The following is a 12,494-nucleotide window of genomic DNA, read 5'->3' on the forward strand; positions in this document are numbered from 1 at the left end:
AAATTGAATTAAGTGACTGCAAGCATGGAAGCGTTTGACGTAAGTAACTCATTTAAATGGCAATGTGGATAGTAATTATTACGATGCAGCAGAACAAACACATCCCTATTGGATTGATTTCATCATATTTCATTTAATCGCGTACACATTAACCTCGGTCATGGTATAAATCCTTCCAAAACCCAATGGAGAACACGCGCCAAGCGTTACTCCCGTTTGGACGTACGTGGGTGCCCTCTCCATCGTCAAACTTCTCCTCTCCCAAACTCTTTCTTTCCATCGCGTTGTTCTAATTAAAATTCTATTCTTATCCTGTTCTTTTTTTGTTTTTTTGGCAGAGCAGTAAGGCTTCTACTTGCTGTCTCTCTCTTTCCTTTGATGTGGATGGACTCTGACCATCTCAACAGTCTCATGATAATAGACGAAAAGGACTCGTTCTGGGCTCTCTTAGGAGACCCACTTCTCCATGTCCCACCACTACAAAGGTGGAGGTATGTGTGTCTGAGAGAGAGAGAGAGAGAGATTTGAGTGTTTTTACCAGATCTTTGAGTGTACTTTGCTTTTGTGTTGCAGTGAGACGGACGCTCTGGTGCCATTTCCTGAGAGCCTGGACCAAATCGACGACCTTCATGGTTCGGAACCATTGTCGGATAAATCAGCTGCTCTGGTTCCATATAAATGCCATTCTCCACCTCCTCTCAATGAATTGGCCATGGACGACATCAACCTTGATTCTTTTACGGGGGACACCAACTTGACACCCTACTGCGGAGATGTTATCAGTGATATCGCACCACTGAACGTACTCACCAGTTCCCATGATGTTTACAATGGCAAAACTAATTACAACTTTCCATTTGAAGTTTCCAAAGTAGATCAGGTTGAAGAGAGAAGCATTGAGAGGAGAACGAATGGGAGGCCGAGGTCGGCTGATATCGGCTTCGACGAGATTAAGAACTATTTCTGCATGCCAATAAGCCGAGCAGCGAAGGAGATGAACGTGGGGGTGACGGTCCTGAAGAAGAGATGCAGGGAGCTCGGCATCCCTAGGTGGCCTCACAGGAAGATGAAAAGCCTGATGACTCTCATGCATAACGTTGAGGTATAAGCAATTTGGTAATTTTATGTATACTGTTACTACTGAGTGTGCTAATAGGACAAATGATCTGAAAATTGTGAATAAAATGATTAGGATTTCTTCTTTGGTGATGAAATTATATGTTTTTGTAGGAGTTGGGAAACGGTGCAAGTGAGGAGAGCATGAGGAGGGAGCTGGAGAGGTTGGAGGAGCACAGGAGGCTGATGGAAGAGAATCCAGAGATCGAATTGTCGGAAAGAATAAAGAAACTAAGGCAAGCTTGCTTCAAGGCTAATTACAAGAGGCAGAAGGCTTTGCGAAAACCCTGCTTCGACCTCTGTAACATATATTATTCTTAATTCCTTGCAATCTCTGTAATTAAGATCTTATTACATGCCATCATGAGTGTGCTCATGAGATTTTGATTTTTAAATCAACCTTTGATATATAGAAACTAATCTGATTTGCATTTTACCACGATGCGACCGAACTCGTAGAGCATTACAAATCTCTTAAAAACTGAATTACAAGCCAAACATCAACTACAATTATCTCAAATTCATCTGATAGGATAGGATAGGATTTTCTGTCAAATGGTTTTAACATCGAGTGTCACACTTGCCAAATTACATATTTCAGTATCTGGTATGTATGATTCAACTGTGATGATGTCCACCTATTATTTTTTTTTGAGGGAGCTTCCACATATGAACTTTGTCCATCTAATGTTTTAAGTCCCTTATATATATATATATATATATATATATATATATATATATATATATATATATATATAGCGTTAGATGAACTTGGACATCTAATGCTAAATTCCCTATGTACATATGATGAACAACAACAAAAAAAAAAAAAATCCGACATTGTGTTGGGCCTGTGTTGGGATTTGAATGTGTTTGATCCAGATTTTGACCTAGTAAAAACTTATTATGATATTATACCCAATCACTAGAGATTGAGGATGAGAGCTCCAGAGGAAGAGGATCAGCTTCAAATGAATCCAAGTCCCGTTGGGCGCCTTCACTTGTCAACCAATCAGCAAATTGATTTCCTTCGCGAAATATATGTGAAGCTTTCAAGACCAGTAAAACTTTTTTGAGCTGAGCTGCCATGTGTCCCCAAGGAGAGGATGATATTGAGGTGCAGATGAAGTCCCAGACCCACTAATCCGTTGGATGATACTATTTGAATCTCCTTCGATCCAAATTAACTTGATGGCTCGGTACATATAAATTGCAGCACACAACCCTAAACCGTGCAACTCTGCTTCAGCAACAGAGCATTTGGGAAGGCGCATCGCAAAAGCTCGAACCATTTCACCATCTAGCCTGGCATTGGCCAAATTTGGACAAACCTTGATTGGGATCGGTTGAGCTGGAAATCGAATTTTAAGACCGACTTCGATCCTAATTTAAAAAAAAGAAACTCAATTCACTAAAGTCAAGATTTCGATCAACTCATTGGCGAGAGGTGTAATGAAGCTAGTAGTCCATCTAGTAAGAGAATCAATAAAATAACATGCCTGCTTGCCAGAAAGCCACAAACAAACGCCGTTGGACAACTAATTCTTGCTCCTCTTAACTAAGCTAGGAAATTTCCTATAAAAAAACAAAAAAAGACATTGGAAAGTTTTATGATCTCTTTTACTTAAAGACATCGAATTCTTGCTCTCTTCTACTTAATTAAAGAAGCCTTTTGTTGTATTTATACTTTTTATATGAAAACTATTTCTTTCTAGCTGGATACCTTGCAATTAGAAGGATTTATGATCCTATCTTTATTAGAATCCTAGTACAGCCAAATCAAGAGCCTCTCAATTTTTCTAGCAAAGTAAGATGGTTTCTACCCAGCTTAGGTGAAACTAAGTTTTAAAGAATTCCTAGCAGGAAAAGGAGTGGGATGGAAATATGGTACAAAAAGCAAGAAAAATGCTCCCATCATAAGATTAGGGCAATCATTCATCTTCATCCTAGTCGCACATCCTTACCATAATTTAGGCCCAGCCCATCATCAGAGCAAGCGATTAAAACAATTCGAATTAAATTAATTCGGCGGGCGCCGAGCTTTTTCCCTTTGAGTGCGCCAGGGATTATTTTGAGACCGGGCGCTCCATCATGTCGTTATCAAAACTCGGTGGGTCCGCCGCGTGCAGCCGTCCGTCGGATCCTCTCTCCGTTCCCTCCGCCACTTCCCGTCCTCTCCTTCCGCCGTCGCCCGCCGGCCTACCATCAGACCTGCCAAGAGTAACGCCGGAGCCCGCCGGTCTGCCGCAGCCCCTTCCAGGTTCGGCCCCAATCCCTCCCCTCTCTCTCTTCCCCCCTCACCTTCCGACCCTCTCAATCACCTCCGGCGACTCCCCCCCTGCCACCTCCTACACCCGCCCTTCTCTCTCTCTCTCTCTCTAAGCCTAACACTACCCGTAACCCCATTCCGTTTCCCGATCGATTTGAAAACCCTAACCCTCATTATGCTCATACTGGAACCCTAGACGAACTCTAAACCCGAAAAATCCTGCTGCGGCCCTAGTTTCTGTACACTTTGACGCATGGTTACTTTCTTTATCACTTGACTTGCAGCCATATCTGGATTTGATAAAAAGTCGTGGTGAGGGAACAAATAAAATTAATAAAAAAAAAACTTTTTGATATAGTAGTAAAAATTAGTTCACTGGGTGATTCTTAGTTACACTTTTGGCCATCCCTCATGATCATATTGGCTATTTTTCCCTCTTAAATCTCATTTAGTTTTCATCTGATCTTCTCTGATGATGGTGCTGTGCTTTTTTGATCCTGGTGTACTAGCTATTAAAAATGCATAATTTTTCAAAATTACACTTTTTTAAGCATCTTGTCATTAGTTTCTCTATCTTCAATCTTGTAATGGTTATTAAACCTTAACTGGTTGTAATACAATTGAATTTGTGAAGATTGCTAATTTTTGTATTCGATCTTAAACCCAGCTTGTTTACTAGTTGTGAATAAATAAAGAAAACACAGAAAATTCACTGATCTATTTTAAATTGATCAGCAACATACCAAACTAGGCAAATTCTTTTAACGAAATGTTGTGGCACAAGGCAACAAGTTATCTATATGATTGATTTGTGAATTTTTCCTATGTTCTCAATCAGACAATAATATGGACAGGTGTCATTGTGTAAATATTTTTTTCAACATAAGATTGCCGCTGCATCTAAATAAATGCAAATGCATTGCAAGCTATGAGAATAAATAGGTACAAGTTACAACTGACTATTCTTATTTAATCTATTTGAGAATGGCATTTTGAATCAACTTTTGTTATTTATTTCTATCAATTATACATACTTCATCAAAGAGGTAAGAATATAAACTGAAGATGATAATTTTTTTTAATGCTAACACTATGTCAACATGACTAAGATGCATACCTAAAATATAGTAAACCATTTGTACATGTTTATGTACAACATGACTAAAGAATTATTTTTCCCTTTTTTTATTTAGATGATGACAAGCTCGATAGTGTTATTGAAAGAGAAGAACTAATGATGCAATGACAGTTATAAATATGAGGAGTAATGACGAATGACCAAGTAACAAGAAGGGCATATTGGATTACAAAAATGATAAGAGCAATTTATTTGTGATTCTTTATTTGTTTATATATTTATTTGTTATAATTCTAGTTCCTCTCTTGGTCTATTAGGTTAGCTGATTTCACTACAGAAAGAAGAAATTTTCGACTTTGATATGCCGACGCTAGATAGAAGTGTCGGTACTTTGGCTCGCGCGCCAAAATTTGCTGATGCTTTTTCGTATCGTCCGTATATTACAACGCTTAAATGTATTAGCAATGGAGGAAAGGACTATCCCGACGCTTTTTGTTAAGCGTCGTCGGAAGCCAATAATTAGACAATTCTTATAAGCATTGTTGGAAGCCAATAGCAAGACATATTTGATATTGTATCAATTTGATTAAGACGAGCGTGAGATTGTTTTCTTAAAAAAAACAACTATTTCCCTTGTTAAGCCGATATTATTTTCATATATTGGATGTAACCGGTCGGCAGGATCTAGAGTTTGTGTCCTTTATTCATGAAAATAATACTTAATCAGCGATCCAATAATATTTTTAAACAACTATAACCAAGAGGGTCATCCTATTTATTATGGTGTAGAAAGCTGACCCTTTTTTTGCAATTAATGCTTTAGTTCATGAAGGCACACAGTATGTTTACACTGTTTACCACTATGGAGGTGGGATTTGATGAAGCATGAAATGGTTTAACCTATACAGTTCTCACCCAAATTATATCAACTCCATTATGACAATGTTAGCATTTTGCTAGATTGGTTTTACTTTTTCTATATATGTTGATTTCTGTATACATCACTATCTCATTTGTGGTTTCTTTATATTCAAAAATTAGGTTTACTTAAGTGAAATTAGTTGTTCACATATAGAAGTATGAACTTTAAAGCTATGTCTGAAACTTGAAAGGAAGTATTTTGAGTGAAAGTTTCCATTGGTTCATGATGATTTCAAAAATCTGTGTGTAATAATTGGACCTTTTCATGTGTTAACTGATGAAGAGTATTTTAATTTGAGAAAGATTGTAAAACAAACAACATAATGTCAGGAATAGATCAAAAAGAAAAAGAATAGATTAGTGTTATGAATGGCCAGTTTACGAAATAGTCTTATTTTTCTAAGTATCAATTTTCGTAATTTTGGAATTTATAAGCATAAAACTATAAGATCATTATTTCACTGGTTTAAGCCACCATATATGTTACTAGAGTGTTAGCCAACAATTACCATTATAATATTGCAATTATGAAAGATTAAAGGAAATAGTCTGAGATTTGTAACCAATCACGATCAATTATAACGTTAGAATGATCAAGTCGTCACCATAAAACATCTGACATGAAGTTTGCTTAAGAGAACTTGATATATGGAATTGCAACTGTGAACAACTTGGCGAATTTGTATATTTCTTTTCCTCCACTTTCTCACTTAGTGTCTAATTTTATTTATCTTTTTGCAGATAAGTTGCAATTCGATCAGTATTCTAATATAATGGACAAAAGTTGGATAAATAAGTCAAGATCCAGCGATGAATATCTGAATGGAGTTCAAAATTTCATTAAATTTGCTTTTGAGAAATCTAATATGAACGGAAATATTTTTTGTCCATGTCAAAAATGTGTACATCGTTTTGCTCTCACTCCAAAAACTGTTGAAGAACATTTGGTGTGGAATGGTTTTCTAAAGGGTTATACTACATGGATATTTCATGGAGAGTCCATGTTGCCGTCTCCATGTAATCAACCCTCCTATAGAAAACACACCTCTAGTTTTGGATCTAGTAACACAAAAAGAAATTCCGTAGAGCTGCACATTGGTAAAGCTGCACGAGCATCTGAGGCGGTTCCTCACACATCAGGCTCGAAGAGTTATACGAGGCGTACGAGGCGTAGAGATGAATTCGTATGTTTCTTTGAAACTCTGTCATATTTCAAACTACTCAATCATATATTCATATAGATGAAACTCTTTGAATTCATATGCGTGTATCTTCTCTCATATATCACGTATCATGGATGATATATAACTTGCCAATATACTATTTATTGTAGATGGAAGAGAATGGGAGGGAGCCTGGTAAGGTAGAGTTCTGCGGAATGACTCACACCCACCGAGATGGCAGCTTTGTCCAAAAGAAGTCAAAAGATATGGTTGTATGTATTCATTTTTTATTTGTGCAATTTTTTTATTAGTTTTATTTTTTTCAAACATTAATATGTGACTATTTTTTTTCTAAATTATGAGACAAGGCTACATCCCTTATTCCAGAGCATGTCGGGGAGTCGTCATCATCCGGTAAGACCAATCGCGTCGAAGCTCAAGTATTCACCAAATTGATAGGCTCAGAGCGTTATGGTCGAGTGAGGGGTTATGGCGTTGGAGTTACTTCCACTCAGTTGTCTGCAGTGAGCAGATATGCTCAAGATGCCAGACAAAGTAATAGCACTGCAGAAATTTGTAGTCTGAAGGCAGCGATGGAGGAGATGAGGCAGAGCCATCAGACAGAGATGGAGGAAATGAGACAGAGCCATCAGACAGAGATACAATCTTTGAGGGCTCAGCTTGACCAGATTGCATCTATGTTGCATAAGTTTATCCCTTCTCAGGTAATTAACTACATATATTTGAATATTTTACATAATTATCATGTATTTTTGTATGAGCTTAATGATTTTTTATATTTTTAACTTCTAATGTTTCTATCTTTTTCTTGTAGGTTGCTGATACTTCCAATACTCGTAGAGATGATGATGATGCCGCCATCGACCCCTGATAGCTTTTAGACTATTCATTTAAGAGTTTTATATATATATATATATATTATGTTTTTCGAAACAATACATGGACAATGTTGATGTAATCATATTTGACCAATATGAATATTTTGAATGATCTGTTTGATTGTGACTTCTATTATTATATGATTTTTGTTGTTTATGTGTTTGGTATATATATTAGTATACATAGTTTTAAATTTTATTGGCGATGCTTATAAGTGTCGACGTCTTTTATAATTATCGACGCTTTCAGAAAGCGTCATAAAATTAGTAGTTTACAGTAGTATGGTATACGCTTTTGCGACGCTTTAGAAAGCATCAGGAATAAAACTACCGGCGCTTTTTCGTATTGATATATACATTAAAATATATTGGCAATGCCCGATTTTTTTATACTGTGTGTTGCACGCCTCAGGATGAGCTCACATTGCATATCTTTAGTTTGTTTTCGACATTGGAAGTTGGCTGAGTTATGCTAGAAATTATTTAGAGAGGGAGAGAGCTATAAAGCTACATGCTATAAGCTACATTTTGCTTTATTTTAGTGCAGTGATAAGATTATTATTTATTTCATTATAGTTTGAAGGTTATAAGTTCCAAACATGGAAGCAGGTCTTTGGACGTGGATATCATATCAAACCATCCTTTTACACTGATAAACAAAAAAACTTAAACTTTTTGATTAGATTTTACAAATACTCATTTCTCCTCTGGATAAAACTAATTTAAAGTTATGTAACATTGTGTAACCACACATAGGCTTCTTCTAGCAGCATACGGCGAGATAAAACACATTGCCCAATCCGACGTAGGCTCAGCAAATCACCGTCCATCAAAAATTCGTACCAGCGTCGCATCATGCAGCATCCGCGATTTATGACCTCAGATCGCACGCTCTTTCCTCCACGGTACAAATTGCTTCAGGCTCCCATAAATGCCGGCCTGCGAGCAAATTAAAATCATGACCATCAAATGCGCGACACCATCACTTAAAACACACGGGGGGCACCATAAATATTTTTTTTGATATATCTTAAATAAATTTTTTTATGTAAATTTAATTCTCATTAACCGAAAATATAAATCAATATGCTAATTTCTATAATAACTTCATAATTTTGTCACATATTCTAATTTTAGTAGCCCTTATCATATATTTATAAATCATATAAAATATATTATAATAAAATATTAATATATTCTATAAAAATATATTTATTATTCCTATAAATTATTAATTTTTCATTATAGAATTAATATTTTTATTTATACTTATAATAGATTTTCTTAATACTAATAATTATTTTGATTAGAAAAATAAGATAAATAGAAGTAATATATTAAATATTTTCATTATATAAATATAAAATATAATAATATATGTCTACTATATTTTAAAATTATTCTTCAATAACAATAGAATAATAATATGATTAGTAATATATTATAATATAATATATATCATTAATATAATATATAATATCAACATAATATTTTATATATATATATATATATATATATATATATATAACATTGACATAATATATTGATGGCATATTGATATATCAATTTTTCTGCTAAATTGAGGGGTATTTTTGTCTTTAATTTTCAATCCAGAATCACTGTCTTAGGGTGATCTTAAATTTCCGACCTCAAGGACAGATATCCCATCACCAAGTTAGGCAGCGATTTGAGGAGTGAATGTGATTTAGAATCACCGCCACGTAGAATCACCGTGGTGCAACCAAACGCAGTGATCTCATCACCTCCGTCCATAATATTTTTGACCCTATACCAACCGCCTACCAAAGAAAATAAATTAGCTACGTGTCAGACAGCTAGAGATCGCCATTGAGTACGGAGCCTACCGACGGCCGGTGATGGACAGCCGAGTACCTGGTGCACTAGGGTAGAGGGCATACATATACCGCCAAATGGAGAAGTCAAAGCAGTACTTTGACCCAGGACACGGGCTCCATGTACAGGGATTAGATTCTGGAGCGACCTGTAGTTTGACGGTTCGATCGAGAATGGACGGCTAGTGGACCGGGTCCACGACTTCCAGTGGTTATATTTTGTTATCGTCACATCTTATCGAATGTCACGTCAGGGGTCAATTCTTGTTTGGTTCGTAGCGGAGCAAAGGTGAGAAATTTCCGGCCTCTGACGTTCAGGAGCGGCGAAAGAGAGGCATGGAATTACAGGACGCGTTGTGGATAAATTTCCAAGTCGTGCCGCGTGCCGAGTAGTACTACAAACGAAGTAATTAAAAAAAAAAAAAAGCGTAGGAATCGGAATGACATGTTTTCGCTTAAAAACTCTTGTAAGAAATTCAATATTTTTTTTTAGTTTCCAAATTATAGAACCATGACCCGTAATTCCGTAAAGCAAACAAATGTTTTAACAAAAAAAAGAGCAGATTCCATAGCTAATAAAAATGAAGAGAATGTGAGAAAAAATAAGTAAACAATCATCCTTTGTGCCAAAATTGCACTGGATAATAAGCATTAGAAGAAAAGGGAAAGATATCAGAGTTAGAGAAGGAAGACATACCCACAGGTGAGAGGTAGCGTGAGAGGAGGCACTTGCCAGGCTCTTAGTCCTCCTAAACCTTGTAATTCTCACCTTCTTGTCATGTTTAGCTTCCGCCTCTTCCTCCTCCTCCTCCTCCTCCTCCTCATTGCCAATCCCATCTCCACCACTAGAGCCAGCAGAAGACTGAGATGAAGAGGAAAGAGAAGGGGAAATAAAACCCCTCAAGCCCCTAAAATTCATCTCCCAATTCCTATACCTCCTCACCTTCCTCTCCCTTCCCCTCCTCCAAAACCAGACCCCACTCTCCTTGCTCTTAACCGGGTTCTCGTCTCCCAAGGAGAAAGAGTAGCAGGAGGTGGCCCGGCCCAAAACATATGGCCCGTCGAGGACGGGGATGGAGGACATGGTGCTGCTCCTCATCTCCCCCGCCACCATCCTCGGCGGGAGGTCCAAGCCCCGGTGCCATCGGGGCCTTGGGCTCGGCCTGGGATCGCAAGGGCCGCGCTCCTTCCTCGGCTTCCCGGGGGCCTCCTCCCATGCAAAAGGGACGGAGACCGGGACGCGAAGGGGCGGAGTTGCCATCCCGGCCGGCTCCGGCCGTTGGCTTGGAAGCGAGTAGAGGGAGAGCTTCGGGGGCGTGGAGCTGGGGTCCGTGTTGACGGACTTGGATCTCGCCATTGCCATGACTGCCTCTATGGAAGAAGTCTCGGAGTCACGCCGCGGGCGTTAGGGGTCTAAATACGGAGAAGAGGGGGGGGGAGGCCAGCGTGGGGTGAAAGAAACAAGATGGGGGGTGTGCGTATCAGGATAATGCACGAACGACGCTCCACTTCTGTTTTGACTGATCTCATTATATTGTGGTGAATTCAATTTCCGTCACGAGAAAAAGCCGGGCCACGTACCTTTCAGTTATGATTTTAACCTCCTAAATTACCAAAATGCCCTAGGTCCCTTGAGTTTGAACTGTTTTCTTTTGGTCTCCATCCCTATCTTGCTGCCAATGTGCAGTGTGATTATGTCCTTGAGTCCTTCATCCATAAAGCATGATCTCCAGTCCTCTCCTGTCACAAGTAATTAAACAGTCCCTAGTCCTTGGCATTGTTATCCTATACTTGGGTAGTTGCAAGGAATGAAAATCATTAAAGAAATTTTTATTGTTTGCAATGCCATTGGCTTAATTAGGTTGTTCAAAAAATTGTCGGTCTAGTTGATCGACTTGTTCTTCGGAATCAGAACCGATAAACATTCTATGTTTTCCATATGTATCAATCACGTCGTTCGCATTATCTTGATGCAGCATCGAGTCAATGTGATGCTGATGGTTGGAATGATTTACATACTTTTTTTTTTGCTTATGGCAACTAATACACTACCAAGACAATCTCAAATTAAATATACTAGCTTTGTCTGAAAGAAAATTAAAAAAATTAGATGCTCGCATTTTAAATAGAAGCAAGCCCTTCTCTCATTTGCGGTCTATGTGTGCGCAACCTGTATCTTGCATGGTTGTCTTTTTTTTTAGGTATCCAATTAATTTTGCGTAAATATCAGTTCTTGGCTAGGTCTATTGATATTCCTTAGATGGAGCAATAATGTTGATAAAACAATTATGGCCACGAAGTAATATGAGACATATGCCTTAAATCTCATTTGAGTATCTAGTTTAGATTGGCATCACACCGATCCCATCAATCATGCCAGTATTCTCATCCTATGTAGCATGACAACCGTGAAGAAATATTTTGGTATTAAAGTTAGGGCCCATAAAATTACTCTTTAATTTTTGAAATTTTTTTCTTTCGAGATAGAATATGTCTCTTCCTCGATGAACATTTGCACGAACCTAATAAGGCTTTGCATCTGCACAGCTAGCCTACGCTGTTCACTTGTGCATCGAAATTCATATTTGTCGATCTTAATGCATGGGTCAAAAACTCAGCATGTCCCTGAATATTTTATAGAGTGGATGTGCACAAGAATCTTATGCGAGCCTGCACGGTCAAACATTTTTCCCATTATTCTCTATTTTTGCTGCTAGCTTTGATCTAGGAGGAGGTTAGCTTATCCATTCACGATGACAACTCCCATTCCCCAACCCATTCCATTGAGAGCATGAGGTTAAGTTCTTATAGTTGTCGTCAAACGCAGTTCGAGCACGCACACATATATATATATATATATATATATATAGTATTGAAAGGACCCCTTCTCTTCCTATCATGCAACACCTAAAATTTGTCGCCACTTGGCCACTGTTACATAATAAATTAATGCCACCAACCAACAATGTAACTCTCCACTTCTTAAACTTGGCCTCGGTTGATTTCCAGAGTCGTACAAACCCACTATGGATTGTGAGAGAATAGAGCAAAAATGAGCAAGCTGCTACTGTACAAAATGTAAGGATTTGACAGAAAAAGGTCTGGCTTGAATGAATGGAGACAGACAGTAAAATTCAGTCATTTGTATCATTAAGAAAGGAAAAAACAGATGGCCAGAACAGGGAAAGAACTGAG

The 12,494-nt window shown here is 37.9% G+C and overlaps 3 protein-coding genes across 4 annotated transcripts; 2 read left to right on the plus strand and 1 right to left on the minus strand.

Annotated features, from left to right (window-relative positions):
* Window positions 1-384: 384 nt before the first annotated feature.
* LOC108511736 (protein RKD4) lies at window positions 385-1,437 on the plus strand. Its single transcript, XM_017845877.1, has 3 exons — window positions 385-491; window positions 574-1,102; window positions 1,231-1,437. Exons 1-3 carry the CDS (start codon window positions 385-387, stop codon window positions 1,435-1,437), a joined length of 843 nt encoding a protein of 280 aa, XP_017701366.1.
* Window positions 1,438-3,132: 1,695 nt separating this feature from the next.
* Window positions 3,133-7,603, plus strand: LOC103719063. Of its 2 annotated transcripts, none has more exons than XM_008808142.3 (5): window positions 3,133-3,376; window positions 6,126-6,568; window positions 6,718-6,816; window positions 6,916-7,272; window positions 7,383-7,603. In XM_008808142.3, exons 1-5 carry the CDS (start codon window positions 3,208-3,210, stop codon window positions 7,437-7,439), a joined length of 1,125 nt encoding a protein of 374 aa, XP_008806364.2. In that variant the 5' UTR covers window positions 3,133-3,207; the 3' UTR covers window positions 7,440-7,603. The 2 variants fall into 2 exon arrangements, with proteins under 2 accessions (XP_008806364.2, XP_008806357.2); XM_008808135.3 differs by having other exon boundaries at window positions 3,134-3,376; window positions 6,718-6,819.
* Window positions 7,604-8,037: 434 nt separating this feature from the next.
* On the minus strand, window positions 8,038-10,734 carry LOC103719088 (uncharacterized protein At4g00950). The gene is made up of 2 exons (XM_008808164.4): window positions 9,997-10,734; window positions 8,038-8,385 (listed from the first exon to the last, which is right to left on the minus strand). The coding sequence occupies exons 1-2, from the start codon at window positions 10,660-10,662 to the stop codon at window positions 8,326-8,328; spliced, it is 726 nt and encodes a 241-aa protein (XP_008806386.1). The 5' UTR covers window positions 10,663-10,734; the 3' UTR covers window positions 8,038-8,325.
* Window positions 10,735-12,494: the final 1,760 nt, after the last annotated feature.

Source organism: Phoenix dactylifera, chromosome 11 (assembly GCF_009389715.1).
Source record: "Phoenix dactylifera cultivar Barhee BC4 chromosome 11, palm_55x_up_171113_PBpolish2nd_filt_p, whole genome shotgun sequence".
NCBI classification, from domain to species: Eukaryota; Viridiplantae; Streptophyta; class Magnoliopsida; order Arecales; family Arecaceae; genus Phoenix; species Phoenix dactylifera.